General features: G+C 43.4%; 1 protein-coding gene across 2 annotated transcripts in view; it reads right to left on the reverse strand.

Annotated features, from left to right (window-relative positions):
• The window catches only part of PPP1R12B (protein phosphatase 1 regulatory subunit 12B), a 126,458-nt gene that overhangs the window by 51,328 nt on the left and 49,571 nt on the right, over positions 1-25,559 (reverse strand). The window contains exons 9-14 of one of the 2 annotated variants that reach the window (XM_026101219.2): positions 23,755-23,864; positions 20,349-20,546; positions 19,476-19,558; positions 17,590-17,715; positions 12,472-12,657; positions 11,734-11,919 (exon numbers count right to left, since the gene is read on the reverse strand). In XM_026101219.2, coding sequence (XP_025957004.2) covers positions 11,734-11,919; positions 12,472-12,657; positions 17,590-17,715; positions 19,476-19,558; positions 20,349-20,546; positions 23,755-23,864 — 889 coding nt within the window. The remainder of the gene's footprint in view (positions 1-11,733; positions 11,920-12,471; positions 12,658-17,589; positions 17,716-19,475; positions 19,559-20,348; positions 20,547-23,754; positions 23,865-25,559) is intronic. The other variant, XM_026101221.2, reaches the window with a different exon arrangement.

Below are 25,559 nucleotides of genomic sequence, written 5' to 3' on the forward strand. Positions count from 1 at the left end.
GTCTGATTTCCATATTGGTGGAGTGGCTTCCATCTGAAGCAAGATTAATTAGACTGGACTGTTCAGTCTCGTTAATGGGGAATGATTACCAACACTGTCTCACAATACACGAGTGAGGGTGTCTAAAGTGAAACGGTCTTATAGGTTTATCACTGCTCCAGGATAATGGAGTATCAAAGACCTAGATAGGTTCAAAGAATAATTAGCCAAGCGACAGGAGAAAAACCTGGAACATGCTTAATTTGTTCTTGGACTCTTCCCAGCTGTCCACTACAGACCACTGACTGTCAGCAGAGCACACCTGAGACTCTCCTCACCTGAAATGGTTGGGTATATTTGATCAGACCTGGCCTGCACTCCCCTGATCGAGTGCTGAGATCTGCAAAGAGTATAAGAAGAGTGTGAAGGATCATCTGTGACAGAGATGCCTGCACTGCAGACTTCTAATTGTAGGGGAGATGAATCACACTCTAGGAGCTGGCTACAATGGAGATGTCTACATCAGAGCTGGCTAGACTCACTTAACTGCACTTCCAGGGTGCAATTCATCACCTTCAGAGAGAGCCTCTAGCACAGATCCTGTGAGTGCATGGCAGAAGAGCTCATTTCTTTCCATTGATTATCCAGACAGAAACACTAGCTGTGATGGATATGCCAATGCTGGGATCATCTAAAATTCAGAGAGGTGATTGCCTCCCAAGAATTTGCTGTTTCATGAATGAAAAAGCTGCTGTTTGATGAGTGAAAGCTGTGCAACTCCTAATTTTGCAGACAAGTGGTCCTCTTCTGCTCCCCTTTGTACAGTGCATATGGGCTACCCAGGTAATCGCACATAAAAGAAACAATAAACATTTTCTACAGCTTTCAACACATGTAGAATAGCTGCTATTTGCACAGCATCCAGAAGTAATAAGCCACCTACGGGAAGAACACATTTGCAAAATATACTGCAAATTAACTTCAGAGTAGTAGTAAAAAAACAAAACAAAACAAAAAAACCTAAACCACAAAGTAACTAAATTTGTAGCTAAGCAAGGTGGACAGTTTACTGCAGCAGCTTTGAATCAGTGGCATGTCCAAGTCCAGCACTTTGGAGGATTGCAGGATTCAGCAAGGAGAATACAGCAGTGTGAAGCTATCTACATGCAAAGGGGAATAAAAGGGGGTAAGATGATAAAAACTGTCTTTGCCTGAGGAGGAATTCAGTTCACACAACAGCACATACAGCAGTGGGCCACGTCCTGCTTGTTCAGGAACACTTCTGGGATGTGTGAGCAACATGAGCTCACGCGTAGAGCAGCCGAAGAACTCTTGCACACAGCACAAATTATGGAACTCGCTGCCACAGGATGCGAGAGGGGACAAAACAGATTTTAAAAATAGTTTCAAAAAGAGGGTAGATGAATCCATGGAGAACAGATCAGCTACTAAACATAATAGCCCGGGCATACCTATGATGAGCCACAAGACAGGCTTTGTGGTAGGGTCAGAACTGGCAGGTTTACAGGAGCACAGTAAGTCTGCAGGATTTCCCTTGTTTCAGCATCTCACTACAGCTTTGCATGCAGGAAGCTGAGTGTATGGATGCAGCATGCATGGAGACATCAAGGGAAAAATCATTTTGCATCTCTTTCCCCTTCACCCTTACAGACTTCTTTCCCTGCTCTCTCCTTTTCATATATAAAAGATAGGCACATTTTCAAACATTATTAGCAATTTTGGGCATCCAACCTGTAGCAGCGACCTGCTCTTCAGGCGAGTACATTTTGCAAGTCAGAATGGCTCAGTTCGTGCTGCAGTCTTTATCGACTGCCAACTTTTGGCTTCCATTTACGCAATTCCCCGCCACTCGGAGCTTACCCAAAGCCATTTTACGAGTATGAGATAACTGAATTTTCCGATACAAATCAGCAGTGCCACTGCATAGTGACATAGCTGGTTTCTCAGAGTAAGCAGCTACAGCCTTTTGCTGTTGAAACAAGAAGGCGGCTGCACTGTAAACATTTCACATGCAAACAGCTGACACCTCACCTGCTAGCAATCCAGGCACGTTTTGCTCTACTTGTTAAAGGTTTTCTTTTTTTTTTCCTTTTGAGTAAAGACAGATTTTACAATTTTAGGTGATGCTTCACTTTGCTTACAAGCTGAATTTTAAAACACTATAGTGTGCTAAATAGAAGAGGAGAGAGAAAGCAAATGAGCTGAAATGAGATGGCAGGTCCGATGCAGACACAAAGCAAGGCTGGTCTAAATGGTAGAGGGAGAACAACACAAGGCCTGCGCCAAAGGAGAAAAAAATACAGATCGCAGCAAGTTGAAGAGGAGAGACAGCAAACAAGGTATGAGGCAGTCTGGAAACAGTCCACAAAGTTTTCAATTACATTTTCAAGGGAAGAGATTGCTTATTAAAGTGCAGCACCTATGTCATCCTATGAATTCAGGCAGCAAATATCACACAGTCCATGCACATCTTTAAAGAAATGGTCTCCTGTGCTGCATTTTTTGCAAGCTTTCTTTGAGAAACAGATGAAATCAGAGCAGCCACCATGCCAATTCCAAAGCACACAAAGCAGAAGATCAGATTTTTCCCAGTTTTGGTTGCAAACACAAGCAGCAGAATAGAAATCGTTAGAGATGCGTATGTGAGAGTCAACAAAACCACTGCAGAAGTTTATAGGTCCCAGTAGGGCAGAGTGTGTACTGTTGTAGGGCACTGTGTGTACTGCCATGAGAGTGCGATGAGCTTTTTGGTGGTGCATTAGCTAGAAAGAAGTTGGGAAGCAAACGAATCTGGCTCCTGCTTGAGTCTTCCTGAATTCAAGAAAACACCTATTTTCTTTGTTAACTCTTTTAATCAGGTCAGTGCAACACAGATCTCAAATGCTGATCAACATCTCCGGCCAAAAGGAGTGATAATAAAATACTAATACAAGGGGAGATTCAAAATGGGGCAACAGCAAGCCTGGATATACAAGCTGGTATATAGGAATATAAAAGCAAACCTGTTTATTAGCGAACCTAAGCCAGAGGCAAAAAAAAGGACACACTGTGGAGAGAAACCGCCCCCCCCCCCCCCCAAGGTAAATGATGCAGAAAAAGAAATCACAGTCCCCTGTTAATGCTGCAGAGACAAACAAGAACAGATGAGTTTTTCCATGAAACACAGGAGCTTCTGATAATCTAGTTTCAACACTAGTCTCCTTTCCTGAACGCTTCCAAGCACGTGCATATGAGCATCTGCGGCAAACACTGCCTACCGCAGTAGAGAGCCCGTGCCACTGGTAATCAGTCATCTTTGGCAAAATCTCCCAGTCTGAGAGTCTGTAAAACTTCCTGAAGTTGTACATCTCCATACTTCAGCGACCAACACAGGGAAAGCGCTCGCCCAAAGGACGCTCACCCCACGGGGGTCAAAACTTGGCAAGTTAAACATTCATTTAACTCGACAGCCATCGACAGGTAAGGGAGTCCAGAAAGGCTCCTTCAGCTTATGGATTACCGCGTGGATGTTCAGACTGTGAAAACGTTTGGAAGAGCTTTTCTCAAGAGCATATGAGCGCTATGAAAACCATTGCAGTCATTTCAAAAAATCCTTACCCTACAGATTCATAACAGTGCTAACTATCCCGGAAACCACAACAAGCCAGCTGGCTACAAAGCTTTTTATCTAGACTGTTCAAACTGTGAAACTTAATAAAAACCCTCTATCCTGCTCCACTGCTGCAAGCAGACCACACACAAAACCAGAGTTACTACCTAACACAGTTCTTCATAATACTCTGAAGCTCAGGCCGCACTTAGATTTATAGGTAAACAAGGAAAAAAGAACAAAAAGCCCAAAGTACTGATACTGTTCCCTTGGAAACAATTGGAAAAGTACAGCATCCCAGCAATGCAATCCTACAAGCTGGAAATCTGCCATTAGCTAAGAAACTCTGCAAGCTGGGGGAGGGAGGAGAAGCAAGTGCAAGCTTTGAAGGAAACAATGCTGACAGCAGCTCCCAAAATACAATTCCTGAAGCTTGATAATAAAGGATGTACCCAGCAGCAAATCAATCATTGCCAATTACACGGGAACAGGCAGGAAAGACGCTTCCCTGCTCTCACATCTAAGCGAGCAACAGGTTTCTGTTCCTTGCTGTATTTATCCTTGTGCTACCACGCTCCGTGCATCAGCCTACAGCACCTGAAAATATTCATTAGAAAAACGGCCGCAAAAAGTTGGCTAATGATTGTGTAACAAGACTGTTTAACAGGCAGGAGAGAGGCACAACATGTCAGTCTGCAAGTGCTTGAACTGGGAATCAGGGGAGAGACAGCCAGACACTCTTCTGCAATTTAATAAGCTGAGGACAAAAGGATAACAAGATTTCGGAATCACGCTCAAAGCGCTCCTCAGTCGGCTGGAAAAGGCTCGCCGGTGTGTGCACCATTTTCAGGCCTTCGCTCTTCTCTTAAGTTAGTCTTGGCTGTTATGAATGGTCATTGTGCTTCAATTTGGACGATGAATTCCCGAGTCGTAAATGTCTGAATTTCAACGATCTATTTACAGGACGATTAGCAGGTTAACAAGCACACGATGAAATTCTCTATTTGCAACAGCTTTGCTTTGCCTGACACGTGCAGGTGCCGATTCCAAGGGATTAAGAGGCTTGTGATCTTTGTCACTTGTTAATCAAAACAACAAGTACCCTTTATCCCTCCTCAAAATTCATGCTTTGATGTGATTTTTACGGTGGTTTGGGATTACATGTATGGCAGCTGATGCTCTCAGAATACTTTGCAACACGCAGTTCTAAATGATTTTGTGCATGCTGCCCCATCTGCTTGTATCCAAGCTTACTGTATGCTCTTCAGAAAGCGGAGCCGCTCCTGTTGTGCTCTGTTCCCACACCAGCTTGCCCAGTACATATCTTCCCAGACCGGACTACTGCAATACAAAAATGAGCAGTGCTTTAATCGCTGAAACGAGTGGGAAGGCACTCCTGCTTCCTTTCAGCCGCAGGTGCTCCGGTGAGAAGAGGAAAATACAGCAACGGCACCTATGGCACCTATTAAATGGCACCTATTGAGTCAGGAGAATTCCTGAAGTTCGAGGCAGGGAGAGACAGCACACGCACTAGAAGCATTTAGACCATCAGTTTTATCCGTTTGCATTAGCTAGTGCTATAATCACCCACCCAGCATCACGGTGAGGAGGGAAAAGGCAAAAAATATCACAGTGATTGTGTCCTTAAGCTGACTGCATTGTCTCGTGAGGCCTTGCTGGTGCTGTGAACGTAGACCTTTAAAGTTCCTTCAGAAAACGTTTAAAATTTCCAGGGAATTTTTCTGCACAAGAAAAGCAAGGAGCTCTGCAAACACAAAGAAACAAAAAGCAAAACAAAGCAAGCGAGCAACACATTTTCCCTATTGAGCTTCCAGTTACTTATTGAACACATTTAGTTATGGATGGCATAAGTGCAAAGCTGCTCGGGCTGGAATATTTTCAAATGGGTTTCTGCTCAGCAGAGGACATTAGTTGTCAATAAGCAACGCTGAGCAGTTTAGCACTGCATCACCGAACAACGTGCGCTAGAGTCTGCAGTCTTCAGAGGCTGAATCTTTGCTTTAAAAAAAAAAAAGCTGCATGAAGCGGAGTGGGATGAAAGGCAGTTGCTAACCCTTCAGCTCCTGCCAGCTGATGAATGGAACGAAGGCAAAGATCTATGTCCTGCTTCCCCAGCAATTTCTCTTTCTCGTTTTCAAGCGAGTGGGAGTCAGAGAACCCAACCCGACATTTTAAACAACCTCCAGCAGGCCTATCCCAGATCCCCAGAAGCTGAAGCAAGGCAGGAAATTCCCGAATAAGATTCCCTCGGCAAAAGCTGAATATTTGGGAAATTTCCCTTTGCAAGCAAAAATCAAAACTTGCTGGTGATAAGAACGGTTCAGTTACCGAACCATGAACCTTAGGAGAAATGCTCGCCTGGCAGATAGGGCTCGGAAGCCTCCCACTGCCACCTCGTGGAAGAATCTATTTAACAAATGCCTGGAAAGTTTCAAGGAATATAATCACGGATCAGCCCCCCAGCTGACTTACAGAAAACATCGCTGAATATTAATAATGTATACCAGGCTTCCATCTCCTACTGAGCTAAGATTGCAATTGCTTATCATGTGCCAGAGGCTCTGGTTCCTGCTGTTCTAAGGGATAGAAGATTTATTCAGTTTGCTCAAAAACTTTTCCTACAGAAATCCCAGGGCAGCTACCTGGCTTTTCATTTGCTTCTCCACGTGCAACATCCACACGTCGGTGCTGTGGAGCAAAGAATTTAACAGAACTGCTGATTTTGTGCTGAACTGGTTCTCAGCTGTGCCCTCCTACAGTACTTTCACAAATATTTTATATATATATATAACATATATTTTAGTTTCTTATGGCCATTTTTGGACATGGAAAAGTATTTGAACAGAGTTAAACACCCAAACACTGAACATTCACATAATGATACTCAGATGTAACTGAAATCCTGGCTGCAGAACTTGCAACTGGACAAAGGTGGAATTAGATACAACGATCAAACGTGTGAAACACGTCAGCGGCTGCGATTAGTAACTACAGAAGAAACACAAACTCTGCACAGAGACAGGGATGGGGAAAGGCAATTTTAGGATGGGGAAAGGCAATTTTACCTTCGGCTCGTGCCATGCTGCCAAGCTGCAGGTCTTTTAAACTGGTTAGCTCGAGTGGTCCCCGCTTGCTTTCCTTGACCATTCCTGTAGGATCCTGCATATATTCCCGCTTTGAGTTAGCAGGCCAACCTACGGCCTGGGCTTCTCCGCCCAAAGCAGATGCCAAAATCTCGCCCCCCTCCTGCCCCTGAGCCCTGGCTAAAGTCAGCCGGCAGCTGAGCACGCAGCAGCACACCTGCTCGCCTTCTCTACAGGGAACGAGGCTCAAGAGCAGTGACCTCCATCCCACACCTCGACCTTTTTCCAAATAAAAAGGCAGCCTGATTTCTGATACAGCGGGAGCGACCTCATCGCTTCCCAACATGGCAAATCCAACCGCCGGCAGAATTCCTGCCCTCCCACGTCATCTGCACCGGCAGCTTTTTAAAAAAGGCCATCTTTATCTGAAAGAGATTAACTGCAAGAGCATGGCAGATAAATGCTTTCGACAGCAGGTGCCAGATGATGGGTCACTTCTTCACGAGCAAGAGGCCTTTTAACTTCTTGTTGTCCACTGCGTGGCACAGGGAGGAAAGCTGTCCCTTCCCAAGCTTGCACAAGCATCCCCACCTCTTTGGGGACCCTCCCCAGGGGAACAGGACCACTCAGCTTTAAGCCACCCAATGATACGCATTATAGAGTCAAACATTACTACAAACACTACTGCTACTACTACAAAAAAAAGAACACAGTAGTGAGACAATGCTCACAACTTTTTCCACCAATTCCTCCAAATTTAAATATACCTTGCATGCAAATTCCATAATTTAACTCTTTAAGAGAGCAGCTTTTCATATTTTCTGACAGCTAAGGGTTAACAGACCGATCAGCCATCCGCACTCACCCTAGAGGAGTCATGTTCTGAATTTGGACAGGACAAGAATCACGAGGTAAAAAGACTTGCCAAAATTGTTCATCTAAGAGTACTGGTGGAGGAGGATGCAGCTTTTAATATAAAATTAGAAAGCCTACTCTACGTGCTACTGTAATTAGCAGCCGGCTCCTTAGAAGTCTCTCGGGAATGAACTAGAAAAGAGGAAATGTTTGCTAGACGCATTCATCTAGCATATCAGTGAACTTTGTTCACCTGAAAAAATTCACGGGGGAAACTCTAGAGGGCAAGACACTCAGCAGAGAACAGCCATCAGCCCCAAAGCTCCTTAAAAAACAAGCCCAACTAACTACTACTCTTGATTGCTCTGCAAAACTTGTCAAAGAGTACATTAGAAAAATGAGCAAAACAGAGATGTGTTTCCTGTCTCTAACTAACAGCTTGCCCAATCACCAAGTATTACTATCCTGCTGGAACCTTCCTGATGAGGGGAAAAAAAAATACAATTGCAAGATGCAACTATATAAACAAACTGCCTGGGGAAGATAAGGAGGGACAAACTGAACTCCTAATTCTTACAAAAACAGGCAAGTTTTCAAATTCAAGTGTGGGCTTTCAGACTGTTCACACTCCTGAGAGCACACAGACTTGAGACCTGCCCTCGAGGCTTTCGGAAGTTCTTGGTGGATGCTCATCGTACCCCACCCAACAGCCAGCTACAAGCTGTGAACTGCAGGCTGGCCTTGCAATCTGCCCTGGGAGCCAGACTGGTTATACGCATGGCTTCAGAGTAGCCCAAAACCTGAGACCATCCTTTTGGTGCTAGGGATCTCACAGCAACATCTAGGAAGGTCCGAAAACAAGGCACATCCCAGCCTCGCAAGATCTCCTGAAGAGTCACCTCCATCTGTAGGGGATGTCAGTGCTCCTAAGAGCCAAAGTTGTCTTCTGTGCGTGGGGAGTCCTGCGAAGCAGGAGCCCTGCACCTAAGGAGAGGAGCAGCAGCTTAGACGGGCTCCTGGGAGAAGATGTGACCCCAGAGCACTGCATGAAAACGACGAGGGCAGGACTGCAGATGGACTTCGCCAAGGATCTTTGAGCGGCACTAGAGGCCGCTGTCATCTCGGTTAACAGCGGATAACCCAGCAGCAGCCAACGGGAGACCCCCGAAGCCCTGCCACCTGCTCGCACCGGGCGGAAATCAAGACGACGTTAGTTTTGTAGCAGGAAGAAGAGGATCTGCGTGAGATACGGTCTGCACAGCACCGACACGCTTGTAATTCACCATTAGCAGACACAGCGCTGCTTAGAGTTCAGCTGGATACGTTCATTTGAAACAAGAGACAATTTGACACTGGCAGGAGATCATCAAAATGGCCAAACAGCAGCGTTTAGCACTGGCTCCAAAATTCCCACGGAAAAAAGAAAAAGCAATTAACTGGCAAAACTATTGACTCTAGAAGATGGCATATTCCCAGCCTCCAGTAAACTGCAGTGCTGCAGCAGAATTAAGGGGGCCTAACATGCAGCTGGGCACACGTAAATACGCACGGCACAGCTGGCTCAACATCCAAGACATACGGCTCCAACGCCAGGCAACGATTCACTGCGGTTAGTCCAGGTAGACAGCTTGCATTAAATTCCTCCAAACTGATTTCTCCTGTGCTGCCTTTTTTTCCCTCCTCCTCTCTCTCTCTCTCTCCCCTAAAAGACACGGGGCATGATTCGCACTATTTTGCAACTACTGGAGCGTTTGCTGACCAATTTAGTTAGCCAACAAGCAGCAAGTAAAACATCACGGAAGAAACGGTAGAGCGAGCCGGGACAAAGCGTGTTGGCTGGCAGACGATGCAAAAACAGTGCTCCGGACCATTTTGCTAGTCATTCCTCCCCAGACCTAGCAGAGCGTTTTCTGCTTTAACCTTTTGGCTTCAGACGGACAATTTAAGACCACAAGTTAGGAGATACCACTGTGATCTAATATTAGCTGATAAGCTTGTTTATGTTTTTGTTGCTAAGAGAGACCTGGAGCTTTGGAAACACTGAAGCAGACCGAATGCTACTGCAACAGCTGCCGGTGGGAACTGAAATCCATACAGTGCTTCCCTGACAACTGTTTGCCATTTTCCTTCTCCCCACCTCCCTCCCCAGATTGGCCTGCTTCCAAAATACTCTTTTCCCATTTAGGTGACCTCTCGTTTCTCTAAGTCCACACTTCCTAGTTGAAAACGTGCAAGCGGTTACCCGTGCGGTACATCCTGCCGTTACCACATTCCACATTCATAAATAAGGCTTCCTCCACCCATAAGCACAATGCACCATTGCTGTGTCTTTTCCCCCTCAGTAGTTTCAAAGCATCAGTGAAAGGTGGGAGGAACTTTTCTGGTGCTTCTCCTTGCATTAGCATAATTCATACGAGATGGGTCGCTAATAAAAAATGCAGGAGACTTAAACAGATCTTCTATATTATTTATAGAAGCTGATTCGGTAATAAATGCCAATGCGGTAATATTAATAGATGCTCTTTTTGGCATTTACAAGCACTATCACAGTCAAGCTCCCTGTCTGGAGACTGTGCCAAGAGTCTGGTGGGTTTTGTGGAGCCCACTTTTCCTGGGAAGAATCTAAAGCTTCTGAAACTTTATTCTGGGCTTGCCAAAACGGAGATACTGTTGTGGAATCACCTAAAGCGTGAACCGAAAGCACAATACACACCCTGTCCTCTTTTGCACGATCTCGCTTTGCACCAGGAGTATCCTCAGGCAACTGATCTTGATTCAACTGCAAATAAAACCAAGCCAACTGACCCTAGCAAAACAACTAGGAATGCGTAGAGGCACTCCTAATACTAAACATAAGTGTCCTTATGGGCAAAGAGGATGCTCTGTAGTAGCTCTTTTGAATTATTTCCCGGAATAAAGAAACAAAGAATGTGGTTCACCCAAAGAGCTTGCAATACCTTCAAAGCACTACCTGCAGTACGTCCGGAAAAAAAAAAATCTTAAAGGTTTGAGTATTTTCCAAACAGCACAATCTAGCCTTCTTTCTTAGATCTGCTGCAGTTAAAGCAAAGAGGACTCACAGCAAGCATGCTCTCCCTCCCATAGCATTTCCGAGCTCTACCACCTTCATCCTTATAAATGGATAATTTCCATTATTACTTTTCATATCCTTTAATTTCAGGCCATTTAAAATATTTCACGGTACTATCTCCACTCATTGAGTTTTGCATTTTAAGGAGAACTTGCTTTAGTTTGGAAGAATCTATGTACTGAAAACAGCCCATGAACTGGCTGCTGATTAGAAGTATACAATTCATCACTGCATTGTATTTAGCACCATTTATTTTAATCAATGCCCACGGAAGAAACAGATCTTGCAAAAGTTAACTTGTTTGCAAGAATAAACATGGATCATTTGATATTCTGTACTTAAATGCACAAGGTAAACTTCCTTTAAAAAGAGCACCAGCTATCTGAGATTTGTATTTTTCCAGTCTTAAAATAACACCATGTGATAAGGGAGAGATATGACCAGCTAGATTCCGCATCATTCAAAATGCTGCTACTGTTGGAACAGCCCTGGTTGTACATGGCAGACTTCTACCTCTGCACTAGTCTTCCTTTACAGTCAACAGAAAGAAGTGTATGCTGCTAGAGCACAGTTCATCTCCTCCTGCATCATACGTCTATAATGGCTCAAATAAGCCATGCTCCAGAAAATGTTGTGTTTTCACCATTAACTACAGAGGGAGTCTAGGGGACTCGTGCAGTAAAGATGTCTCCATCTGGGCACATGTGAACTTAGCTGAGAAGAATCAGAGGGTTTTTTCCTGAACGCGTCTTGGTCCAACACTCATGTCAAGATGGGATTCATGTTACAGAACCTACTGCAAGTGGCTATTGTGCTGTCTGTCTCTCTATGCAGAGGCTTTCAGGACTGAGATTAGTAGTCGAGATGGCTACGGAAGAAAAAGGCCAAGATACACAGAAAAGACAAGTAGAAAATTAGGAAACTAAATTTCACCTACAACCCAGTGATGAGTCAGTCCAAAACTTTAAGGAGGAGTGAGGACAGCAGACTGTAACTCCACGTGGCACCTAAGAAACAGTTCTTACATACCCACCATCACCAACACATGACGTCTGGTCATACAAGAGGAATGAACTGGCACTCTTCTCACTAACCTTCTGCGCTCCCTGGCTTCCTCAGCTGAGAAGTCCTTTCCTGTAGTTGAGACAGCACCGGCATTCGCAATACCATTGGCAGAGCCGAGTACAGCACGATTTGTGATTACACCTAGGGGGGTGCTAGCAGAGATGCCCTCTGTATTTTTCTCTACAGCAGAATCAGTTTGTTGCCTGAAAGGGGCTCTGAAATAGAGAAGACATAATGGAAAGCAAAGCAAGTGAACTCGACTGCCAGCTGAGACCAGACACCTCAAGGGAGCACTGACAGTTCATTTTTCTGGTTCTAGATCTCTGTTTTTGAAGAGAACAGCACACATTAAAATGTTTAAAAAAATTGTAGAAGAATAAGCAGGAGGAATTCATAATCTTGACATCCCTGTTTGTAGCAAAAAATGATTAGAAAATTTTACTGGTGAATAAGCAGAAGGAATGAACTCCAAGAGCTTGTAAACTGAATGCCCAAGAGCAGCCAGAATAAAACACTGCCTGTAACAGGATAGCAAGAGTGCACAACGGAGCACTCCAGTGAGCGAAGAAGCTAAGGTCACGTATGGCATTTTAACTGCTTCCTGGTGCATACGCACTCCTGAAACAGTCTCACAGACCAATACTGAAATATCTTACCCACGCTTCCTGTGCGGAAGTGTATTTCTAACCCATACTCCATTCTAGCGTTCAGAAAGTCCAACCCAAATGCTGATTTTCTTCGGCATTATCGGAGCTGCGAGCTGTTACCTGTTATACTGGCGGGCTGATGCAGTAGTGTTCGCACCGAGAGATGTGGGGCAGGAAGAGACAGGTTGCCACTGGGTGCCCAATGAGGTAGATGAACCAATGGTAGTGGGTGAGGTAGCTAGAGATGTATTGCGACTGGTTGAAATGTAGGGACTGTTGAGGTCACTACTTCTACCAAATGAAGCACTGTAAAACATCACAAAATCACGTCCTTCAGAGCACAGTTAATATTCAACAGAACATCACCCCAGCTGGGCGCTCAGCTGGAAAGGGAGGAATTATATCTTAGCAAAATGTACGCAGAGAGATTAGAATACACCAGGGTCTCTGAAGATCATTCACGCACAGGCTAGCGCCAGCATCACACCTTTTGGATAAGCCCAGCTGAGTTTCGGTGAGAGAATAATGATGCGGAGGTGAAGCAGTGAAGATCAGAAGGGAAAAATCCTACTGCAGTGAAAGCAGCACACACTGCACCCCTGTGCACGGGAGAGAGGTAGAAACAATGAGCAAGGATCAGATTGCTTAAAGCAGGGAAGGAAGGAGTGACATAAGCAGATCTGGCTGCATCACCTCCTAAGGACACCCAGTACTTCCAGTTTTAAGAACTTCTTTTCAATGGCTTAGAGTTTTGGCAAAGATGACTGGTTCAGGCCCTGATTTTCTTTAGGGAGCATTTGGCACAAACTCCATGTATTTGGAAAATAGCTACCAAAATCGTCCAAAAAATATTCAAGAATAAAAGTTGACCTAGCGGAAGAGCACACTGGGACAAAGAATGGTAGGTGTACGGAAAGCTGGAGTAAACAGACTGGAACTGGCAGTCAAGACTGGAGCACAAGTCAGACAGAGCAGCCTGAGGCTGAAAGAAAATTTGAAGGGGACAGGTCAACTGCCAAGGACAGTTCAGGGGAGGATCCAGTCCAATTCACCTTGGCACCCAATTTACAAACAAGCTTCACATGCCAAGACCACCAGCCAGCCCAGAATAAGCAGCTGGTCCCTCTACAGCCAGAGGAGAGACCGGTGCACCCTGGATGGCCTCCATGGGGAGATCTCTTACATTTGGGCTCTTCGGTTGATGGCTTTTTGCCATATCCAAGTCACAAAGTAACAATCAAGTTATTGTCACCAGGTAGCAACCTCCACCGGATCCCAAACCAGGCTTCCTCTAGAAAACTGGCTCCTGCTCTGGAGGACTGGGAAGCAGGAAGTCCTAATGGAAATAACTACCTCACCTTGTCGGCTCTTTGCTCAGGAGGAGAAGGCCAAGCCTTGGAGATGTGCTGGCAGGAGGGTGAGAGCAGGGAGCTGAACCTGGCTGGCGTGGGTTTGCAGAGCAAGCAGCTGGGAAGTTGCAGGAATGAGGGGGAGAAATCAGGGCCCGGCATACTGAGAAGATGATGGTGGTGGAACATGCGTGAGGGGAATGAACAAGAGAAGGAGCAGGCGAAAAGCTGGTGGCAACCGTGGGGGAGCAGGGCCGATGTGGATGTTCAGACCATCTGGCACCCAAGAAGGACACTAAGGTGCAGAGGTTGGGGTGTGAGAGGTGGCTGGAAAGGAGACAAAGGACTTGGGAAGGAAGGGAGGAAACATGGAGGTTATCTAGTAAGACCTGTGATGGACCGTTTTTCAGAAGGGAAAAGGTAGTGGTTAAAAAGTGGAGACAGCAGGACAGAAGCAGAACCAGGCACCAAGGAGAACAGAGATGTGGGGGACTTGGGAGAGGAAGAAGAGGGAAAGAGGGTAAGAGCATGGTGATGCTGCTCAGTGGGCCCACTCCTACACATACCCACCCCAGGACGGAGAACTGCAGTGCTGGGGCATTCAACTCGCACGCTCCTGCTCACAAGAAGGGAGCCAAGGCACTGCCAGCTGTACGGGAATTCAACTCCCCATCCCGCTATCTTGCATGGGTGATATCACACAGTTTGAGGTGGACTCTAATGCCTTTAGTCAATTGTTCACATTTGGTGTTAAGAGGTCCAGAAAATTACAAGAAAAAAGGTTAGTTGGAAAATCTTGTTAATTATTACCTGCGGCCATATGAATTTATAAAATGGAAGATTATGAATTTATGGTAAAGAACTTGACATCAGAAATAAAAAAAAAAAAAAGGCACTGACACACTGCTATGCATTCTTTAACATAAACACCAGGGAACGGGTCATGAAATGGAAAGCAACATTTCAAATTGCTAAAAAGAAATACTTCTGAAAACAACTAACTTCTGAAACTCACTGCCATAAACCAATAAGGCAAGTGGAAAGCAAAACTCTTCGGATGCTTACACATGCACTTAAAAAAAAAAAAAAGAAAAAAAAAGATTGCACAAAGTATTTAAGTATTTTTTGAACACACTGCCATGGGGTACTGCAGAGATCAAAACAGGATTTGCTTATGGAAGTTAGACACAGCGGTGGCTATTAAGAATAATGGTCTAGGTGTAACCCTGGCTCCTAACTTTTGATTGCTGGAAACAAGTAGATTGCAAGCAGGGAAAAAGATCACTCTTAAGTTATCCTAACTCTTGCACCTTGTCCCCCTCAATACTAGTTCCTCTTGGAAAGAGAGTCTGGGCTGCATGGACCGTTGCCCTGACCTCCTGTGATGGTTTTTATGTGGAACAAAAATAGTAAGACCTTGTGTCTGCAAATATGAGAAAATTAAGAAAAAACTATCCATGTGAAAAAGTTATTTCACTTTGGGGTATGTGAACCCTTCCTGTGAGGCATCTCCTATGAGATGATGTCAAAGGAAGGATGCTAGGTTAATTCAGTCTTCTATGCCATTTTCCCCCCGAATCCTTTTACATATGAGCAATGCGAATGAGCTGTTCAAAAGCCAGTATGCACTGAAATGGAGACTAGGCTGTCAGAAAAGGGTTCTGTGAAATTTTTCCCTAGTGATATGCACACAGAGAAAGTAACGTGAATGACAGTCAGTATCATTAGATAGAGAGCTTTAACACGTGCTTCAACTAAACCTGACAAACACTTGCAATATTACTGCAAGCTATTTTGTCCCCTTTGCAGTAGAAAAGCCATTTTTGATGTCTTATAAGAAAATCTGTTGCCATTGTTCACTCTTTATTTGAGGGTCACGTAGAAGCACTTACAGCATTTAACTAGATACCTTTATAGAGATTAGTTAAATGCTAAAGTAAAGGGAATGCAGATGTACAGAAGTCCTGTCAGTAACATCCAAGTACGTCATGTTCACTTTAATTCCTCCTCTCTCAGGATGAGATTTGAGCTTTTGGGATTGTATTTAGAGTTTTAGTAATACATGGAAGTGATGAAAAGCTTATCTTTAAAGGGCAACCTTGTTCCCTTTCTCATCTTGGAGGCTGACACTCAAGGCTGGGAAAAAACAGAGGTTCAATATGATTATATTTAATTCCTCTGTGCTTTTCTATAGGAAACTATTAGAGAATAACAGGAAGATTAAGATTTTATTGTTTGCCCATGAAATGCAAAACCGCTGAGATCTTAAAAAACACCCTGCTCTTGATTCCAACTAGACAAAGCTATTCTCTGTCACTGCTCACAATCCAACACCCTCCCAGAAAAGGCCAGAATTCAGCCTTTGTGACAAGAAATCTGTTAGTGCCGGTCAAAACCTTAGTTACTCTCTGTACGGTTTAACCAAGGAGATACAGTACAACTATATGAACTGTAATACTAAACCTGGTTCTTGATTAGCTGAAATAAACAGTCAAAGTTTGTAAAATTTCTACAGACATAGTGACTTCAGTGATGTTATTGACTGGACTGTCTTTCAGAACAGGGAGCAATGAGGCATGCCAGCTGCAAGAAGCAAAAGTTTTCCAATGCAATCAGCTGCTGCTTGTTTGACTGCCTTTAAAGAGAGACAAGCTACGGAGGTTGGCCTGTCATCAGGTCCCAGGATAGATGTGAAGTCACTGGAATGGATCAGCAGATCACGAAAAAAATCTACTGCTTGAAGTGCTTGAAGCAGATATGTTTCACCTTTTGTGGAAATGTGCCTGCATATGCTCAGCAATTGGAGAGACATGTACTGTAAGAGAGCTTACCGCTACCAATATAACAAAACACGTGTCTCTTCCCAAATACCTTAAGCAATTGTTCCATCTTCAGGACAGCTACTTATTTCAGGATCTAGAATTTGGTGAATCACCATCTAAAACCTTGAAACATTTCTAGCCTTTTCATTAAGCACAGACCAAATGGCTTTGAGGCATGACATGTTTTTATATGATATTGTGATGGTTTTCAGTATCCCCTCAAATAAAGACAAGGTGATGGTGCAGTACTTGCACAAGGGAATGATTGTCCTTCTCGCACTAGATGTGAAAACTCAGTAATGTATATTTTGACTTATTCCAATCACCTGCCAAGAGCAGGCCACTTGTTCATCTCATTCAGAGATGGCCAATAGCTGGTGCTTCAAGGAAACTGAGCCTCTGCCTTCCAAACAGGTAAAAGATACTACCAATTAAAGAAGTTATGTACAGGATTCCTTTCCTGATACTGCTTGGCTAGTCTACCAGCAATCAGAAATTGCCTCTACAGTTTCCTATACAATGGGCAGAAACTGTTTTCTTACTGCCACAAGAAAATGGTTGGAGACATCAGTCATACTCATTAACAAGTGTCATCAGTAATGCACAAGAACACTACTATTTTTCGTGATAATTTTGAATCCATAAGCATGCACTAATGTAAACCAAAATTAGAGAGAAACTACAACTTACCTGTTAATAGTTATCTGAACAATGATTTCACAGTATAATTGCTTTAGTCTGTTTATGATCAATTTTCCTTTTATTATCCATCCATAATACTAGCATGAAATTGAGACAGAAGATTTTGCATTTGAATTATACGAACAAGAGTTTTTAAATTTAGTTCAACAATTTACAAGTCAACAAAAGTGATGGTCTTTAAAAGACTGTTTAGCATGACAAATGTAGGCAAACCTTGATTTTTGTTTCCTGCTCCCAGCAGTGAGAGGGTCCCAAGGCCAATTGCACTCATGCAGAATACAGAAAGCAAAAGGATGAAGTTTGAAAGGCACGTGCAGAGTAGATCTGATTGCCTAGGAACCCATATAGAACAGAGTTGGCCATACCTTTTCAAGTAGGTAGATACATAGGTGGCTGGTGCACCAGAATGAGGGGCTTCGTTTCCCTTTGATTCATCCCTCCACGGCTGCCGGGTGTAAGAGCCACTCCGCACTAGGTTAACAGCTGATTCTCTAAAGCAGCAGAGAGGAAAAGGTTGATTTAGAAAAGCTTTCGGAGTGAGATTTTGGCTTCTCTGCAGTCCCACTCTGAAGAGTATTTACAACGCAAAGCCTTCTCCTCCATATAGGAGCACCATTGCTTACAGGTGACGCAACTCACTGAAAAGCTTCTACTGGCCTTAACATTAGTTTCTGTGATTACTAGCTGTACTATTTAAGAATCATAAGAAGATGCAATGTTTTGCTTGTGGAGGAGCAAGACCTTTTTTAAAGCAGAAAACTTGGAACTGAAGTTTAGATTGCCCATAACAGTATTTTAATATATTAAATAATGCAATTTGACATTCTGTCTGCCACCTTGCATCATACAACCTTGCACAAATAGACAAATATTGCGTATATGTAAGGAGTTTTTATGCTCCAAGTTATCCAGGCAACAAAAGAAGTGATTCAGTATGGCATATCCTTTGCTATGTTTAGCAGCAGAAAACAACAAATAAAATATTTGTCAATATCTAAAACTACTTGACAATTTATGAATAAATTACTAGTAGTCCTATTTAGCATAGTTACCTGAAATCAGGGCTCATTCTCCCAACTCCTACATGGGCATAATGCCATATTCTGCTCTGCTTGTGGGCTGGACCTACAGCCAGCCTAGAGTATACGCAACACTAATCCATTTACTTGTTAGCCTGTAATTATTTTTCATTTTTCAACTGTACTATTGATTCCGATGCCCCTTCAGACACCTGGGGGCTCCATGAAGTGGTGCTCATGCTGTTTTGAAAGGAAAGAATATTGGGGAAAAAAACCCACTGTACTACAGAGGATGTCTGGCCACCATCTGTTCATGCAGTCCAGTCCTCCTCATTTTCTATTTTATAGAGCAAAGGACGCTTATCAGCAGTCAGCTGGATGTGCCACTCAATACAAGCTAGTGCCAAAACTACTCGGGCTTATCAGTCATTCAAAACACAAATTGTCTGCTAAATTCCAAATCGCAGTGGCTGGCTGAGATTAAGCAACAACACAGCAGGGAGGTTCCAGCAAAAGATCAGTGAAAAATCTCAAACTGTGCTAAAATCCTCTCTCATGGTCATCTTCTCCTATGACTTTTTCACAACAATTACAGTTCACGATGACATTTCTGTGTGTGCCTTTCTAACACTTTTGTAGGAGTGGCTAGAAACGGGGCTAAGCCCAAGTCTTCCTCCTCCTTGCACAAACTGTGAAGAATCTGTTTGGAGGGATTAGCTCCTCAACATGTCTTGAGATATTTGAGACATTTATCCCATTTATACTGTGGTTCCGTCCAGGGGCAACTGTACGGAATCACTCTGAAAACAGCCCCTACACTCAAAGCAGTTCCATATATGAGAGAGTTCACAAATTCACGTGAATTAAAAAGTGAAATGTGTGTGAACAAATAGATTGAAGGTAACTATTGAGCATGTTACAGAAGTGCAAGTTTAGGTGCCAACTAAAGAAATCAGGAATTTACACATAAAAGGAAAAAGTAGGCATAAATCTAGTTTGCTGGATGGAGACAATATATGTAGGAATATAGAAGTGGAGAACCCAGCCTGCTGTTCTGCTCTTCTAAATGAAAGCACCTTACCAGAACATTTCACAGGTCAGAGATAGCTCCAAACATTGTGAATACCTGTGCACTTGGGACTGCTGAGAAAAGATATGAAGCATGAACATAGGAAAAAAGGTATTCCGGAGGAATAGCCTACAGGACAGAAGCTGAGTTCAGTCAGTCTTACCTGTTTTCTTTTTCTTCTATATCGCTTGTACTGCTTAGTCTTCTGGGGGCTATCGTGGCAAGATAGCTCTTGTTGTCTTTCTCCTGATGAAGCAAAAGAAGTATTTCAACTGCAAAGCTGTTATACTTCCAGTGCATTCAATGACAACAAAATTCTTGTTCCAGTTTCTTCAATTAAGAAAGTGTTTTCCTCTCAATCGACAATTGGTTTAAGGCATTTTTTGGACAAGAAATCTGACAGCATAATGGTATCAGTTTTGAACATGATTTTCTGAACAGCATGTTAGTAAATAAAAGCAGCTTCTAACACGGACTTATCAAGGACTACTTATAAATGGGCCGCGCAGCTACAGCTATGCGATGGGATTCACTAATACAGCTGGTGGACACACGAGGAACCCAGTTAGATGACAGTGAAGGATAATTTCCACTGCGGATGTGTGCTACTGTCCAGATTAGATAGTTTCCATTAAAGAATGGGCCATGCTAGACTGGCAGCCATTTTTCATTGGCAGCAGACTTCAACTTGAGCATTGAGTAGGTAAAAGGGGCACTACACTCCAATTCTGCAGGGAAAACTGACAGGACAGGCATAGTTTAAAAAATACATATATATATATGTATGTATATACACACATATATATGTGTGTGTGTGTGTGTGTGTGTGTGTGTGTGTGTGTGTGTGTGTGTATATTTTTATATATATATATATATATATATATATATATATATATGTAAAAAGTGAGAGAGACCTAAATCAGTTATGGATTAAAAAAATGGCAATAACTCAAACGCAAAGGGAAAGGGTCTTAAACCTGTGAGGTAAGCACTGTGCTAGTGGGATGCACTAAAACGTCTTTGCGAGAAGCCAAACCTTTTCTTTGTTGTCTAATAATGCAGATATCCGAGGACTTGATGAAGAACGATAGATAGAAGAACTCTTATCTCTCTGTGCCTCACGAGTAGCAGCAACTTCACTCAACATGTTGTGGCTGCCAGTCTTCCGCAGACCCAGCCGCCAAGATGAAGGTGACTCATCCTTCTGCTCTTCTGACTTGTTGAGCCAACTGAACTGTAGAGGAGAAAGAGGGCCATTTGGAAGAAATAAGGGTACTGCAAGGCACAATCTAAGTTCTGAAACAGCATGAACAAGCTACAGCTTTTGCTGGGCTATACTTGAAAACATAACACTTTGATTTCACTCTGAGTCAATGCGATTTCCTGCTTAGGTTTAATTACATGACATAGCTCAAGATGAGCTCACAGGGAGGCAAGCTGCTGTAGTGTCCTCATCCCCAAGGACATTTAATGAAAGAAATCTTGTGTGACTGTGCAGCTCCCCTCACCCACATAATGCCCTCTTCCTGCTCTGTAATAAGAATGTGAAGAACAATGAAGCTTTTATTAGCACTGGTTTAGGAAGGAGGAATTATTCAGTAAAGGCAAAAAAACCCCTCAAAAGTAATCAGCTCTTTTAGGACTAGTTGCAAACAAAACCTTTGCACAGACTGTCAAACTGGAGAGAGTCCAGCAGAGGCCACTAGGACGGTCAGGGAGCTGGAGCACAAAACATGAAAGGGGAGAGACTGAGGGAACTGGGCTTGTTTAGAATGGAGAAAACAAGGCTAAGGAGGGATTTAACTGCTCTCTTCAACAATTAGGAGGGTGGGGGTTACAGAAGACATGAGACTAGACCTGTAAAAGGAGGAGGAGGAACAGGCCCAACTTCCAACAAGGGAAATTCCATTTAGATATAAAGGCAAAATAATTTTACCCTAGGGAATGATGCTGCACTGGGACAGGGAGGCAGAGGGATGGGGATATCTCCATCCTCAGAGACCTTTCAGTGCTCAGCTGGACTTGGGTAGTTCAAAGCAACATGATACAGGTTTGAAGTCAACCCTGCTTTGAGCTAGAAGTTGGACTATAGGCTTCCAGAGGCCCCTTCTAACTTAAATCTTTTTATGGTCATGCAATCACATGTTCTATATGTATTACAGAATGGACCTTCATGTATTTTGTTACATGAGGCACTTTTGACAAGTGTGTATTATTCCTCAAATGAACAACTGCACACATGGAGAACTTTAGCTACCATTACAAAGTCTCACAAAGTGATGCCTACTGCCATTCAAGAATGGAGCCTGGACACCGCAATAAATACTTCCACAGAGACAGGGGCTCAACACTGAATCGTGTAAAAAAGGCATTAGGAATTATTAGGGAAGAAACAGAAAAACAAAGAGAACATAAGTAGGCCCCTGTGTTACTGAAGGGTACATCCACATCTTCAATACTGTGCACAGCTCTGGACTCCACAGCTCAAAAAACAGTATAAAAGAAGTGAAAAAGATTCAGGGAAAGGCAACAAGGATGAGTAGACAGAACTTCCGTATGAGGAGTGATTCAGTGTATTAGGACTCTTCAGGCTGAGATACAATAGAGGTATACAAAATCATAAGTGGCACCGAGAAGGGCGAATAGGGATCAATTATTTATTGTTCCTTCCCATAAAGGAACTAGGGGCAGCAAACAAAACCAGCAGGCTTAAAGAAACAAGTGCAAGAAGCTCTGTACAATGTGTAATTAACCGGGAACCCTTTGCCACTGTATGTTGTAGGTTCCCAAACATTATGGATCTTCAAAAAGTGACTGGGTAAATTTACAGAGGAAAAAATCCAACAGGTGATATCAAATACAAAAATACTACCCTCAGGCTCAGCAAGTCCATGAAATGCATATGGCTGGAAGGTGGGAGACAAGCCTGGCTAAATTCTTACATCTTCTCTAGTATCTTCTGACGGTCACTGTCAAGGGCAGGATACTGGGGTAAGACAGACTTTTGGTCAAAGCTCATAAAGCATTTTTATGCTATGTTCTACGTAACACAAAACAGCTGATATTATCCAAAATAAAAGGAAGCTACTGGGGAGCTCTGCCCTCATCTAACAAGACTGCAAAGATGAAAGTATCATTCCAGTGTTTTAGCAGTGTGTTCTTTCTTAGCTAACGTTATTTTAATGCAGATGCACAGAGTTAATCTGTACTCTGCCAATTCTGGCACTTGCAGTCTACTGAGCTACAGAACTCTAATGCTTTTATGTAGCTTTGACACTTTTCTCAGAGAAAGCTCAAATCCCCTAGTCAAAACTGCCTCCTATAATTTATAAACAATGTAGGACAACACAGACTAACATCTCCATGAATGGAGGCAACAGAAGCACTCGTATATCCCTGTATAAAACCCAACTGACAAAGGCAGTCACAAAACAACAAAAATGTAAAAGCATGTAAAGGAGTCAGTCTTAAGGGACTGAGGTCAAATTAACAATGGCTTTGCACATAGGCCCACTTCTGTACTCTAGCATTGTGGGTACAGACAGCTCAAATGAGGTGACTCTGCAGCTAGGAAGAGGTTAACTGCACTGCTCACACTTTGCAGCACTCTTCTACCTTTAACGCTTCCCCAGCTAAGTAAGCCAGAGGTGAACAATGTCCAGAGGAGCTCTATTTCATCTGGCCAGGAAGTTAGACTCAGTAGCATGTTTAAAAAAGAAAAACGTGTCTAACCAAGAAACATTTTCCCTCTCACATGTACCTAGTACTTCAGTCTTTGGCAAGTAGCCTGCATTGTATAGTTGTCCTCCATGTTCTGGGGCAAAAAGAAACCAGAAGCAAGTCCAAGTTCGTCCTTGGAAGAACATGGAGTCTCCTGGTGCCATCTAGCCGAGTGACGCGAGAGCTGGCGAATTCAGATAAGATTTCAGTAACTCTGCTTCACCTTTAAAAAGCTTTCATAGTCTAGCTATCTGGTCAGATGCAAACTTTATCCTCTCTGCTTACTGGGCTGTAACATCATGCCACTGAATCAACTGAGTTTGGCAGTGTTGGAGACGCTTTAGAAGACAATGCCAACTTCACTGCTGATACAGTGGCAGGAACCAGCCAGTGAAGGATGGTGAATGATCTGCTGCTGGTAAGAGACGTGCATCAGCTATCTCAGAACTGACAGTGACACAAAGTACTGGAGTAAGCAGGGTGTCTTTTGTGAACGGCACAACTTGTTTCAGATGATAAAAGACTGGGAGAGGCATACAAATATTCTCCTTTGTGCCAGGCCTATACTACTGTTAACACAGCATCTTTATTGTAATCACATACTATTGTGCTTCCCTAATTCAAGTCTTACAGCTTCTCTGAAAATCAGAGTGTCTATTTCCCAGTAAAACCTACTGCTTTCAAGCACTGTTTCGGTTCCCATCGATTCCAAATTCACTTACTCTTCTGGCAGATGCAGTGAAGGAGTTGGACTCTGGTGGTGGTATTTGTTCAGTGATGCTAGGCCTGGTTTCATGGCTGGAGTGGTTGGCAAAGGACTCTTCCTTCCTTTCTACAATTTTAAACAAGAAGAGAAACCAAATGTTTCAGTATTGCACTTCCAAGGCTCTTCTTTACAAGCACAACGTACACTAACCTCAAATTCAGAGTTGCTGCGACCTCAGAATGCTTTAGATCCTAAAGATGATTTCAGTGCCACAGTTAAGCAATCTTTTTTCTTCTGCAAGGAGGCTTTCTACTGACTTTTTAATTTCTTCAGTCACAAGATAGATACGTTTGCCAAGTAAAGTAGAAGCAAGTTTTTGAACTTCACCCCCACAGACAAGCAAAATCTTTGCAGAAAACACCTTAAGTAGGATAACAGAGTTTATTCACAATTTTATTTCCTTCTCAGTGATTCTTCTTCCCTTGTGAAATTCAGGAAGAAAAGCAGAGTGTGCCATTACTACTGCAGTATATGGGTATGCATTAAAGCACACATCTCCTGAGTAAGCCCAGAGGTGGATTTCGTTACACAGTTTTACTGCAGTTGCTTATGTTAGCAGGCATCATTTCAGGTCCTCTCCAGGGATATGCATTCTTCTACATGAAGCTGGGACTGATTCCCAAAAGAAATCCGTAACAATGCTCAAAGTGAGCTAATCGAACTCTACCAAAGCTCTCAACTGACTCACTGCTCATTAGAGAACTGGAATGGGCCAGAATTAAAACTTTCTTTATATCTATGCCCCATGGCTGACACACGAACATCCACTGGGCTTTACCGTGGCACAGAGAAACCAGAGACTGTGCTTCAGGCACTCTGTTCAAATACAAAATTCAAAAACCAAATTCTGTTCAAATGACAGAAGTGCACAGGGCTCTGATACAGGCTACTTAAAAAACACGGCCACATGCAACATGCCAGTGAAATGATGTCCCTACACCAACGAAATGCTCTGCTATTACATATAAAAAGCAGTTTGGTAGGGAGCATCTGCGAGGATGGCACCTTAGAGCTTGGAGATCAATCTTTCTGAAACAAACCTTCTCACCCCTAGAATACAGGATTCAAAGGACAAAAAAAAGGGCTAGCCATAAGAAACATTGAAAAATAACAGGCAGTTAGCAGAACTGACAGAGCCAGGATTAGAGAGACAAGCGTGCATCTCCCCTAGCAAGAGTCAACATGATGCTGAAGTTGACCTCCACCTCTCTGTCACCCTTCCCTCTCTTCATATTATCTCAGAACTTCCAAAAGTCATCTGCACTAAATATTTCATTTCTTGAGCCTAACACTCTGAAACATTGCATGCTTTTGCACAGCCCTTTTAGGAAGCAGGCGGTAGATTACTCATTGCTCCCTGCAGGCCTGACTCGGCTTACAGGAGACCATGAAAACGGATATGGAGTTGGACAAAAAAATTATATGCTTGTCATTTGCTGATTTCTTGAGACTGAAGCCTAAAACATGGGAGAATTCAAGACACTGCAGGAAGGAGAGAACTATAAAGCAAACAGATCTGACCTACCCTGCGGAACGTGCTCTAGGTGACCCTGCTTGAGCAGGGCGGTTGGACTGGATGATCTCCAGAGGTCCCTTCCAACCTCCACCATTCTGTGATTCTGTGACCTGTCAGTCGGCAGAGATTATAGGCTGGACTAGATGGTGACTGGTGACCCATTCTGGAAGTTTATAGTATAGAGGTCAGGTTGTAAGGTCAACCCTAATTACAAGGGCAAAAGCCCAAGTGGTAATGACAGGTTA

The sequence above is a fragment of the Dromaius novaehollandiae genome, chromosome 27 (genome assembly GCF_036370855.1).
Source record: "Dromaius novaehollandiae isolate bDroNov1 chromosome 27, bDroNov1.hap1, whole genome shotgun sequence".
NCBI classification, from domain to species: domain Eukaryota; kingdom Metazoa; phylum Chordata; class Aves; order Casuariiformes; family Dromaiidae; genus Dromaius; species Dromaius novaehollandiae.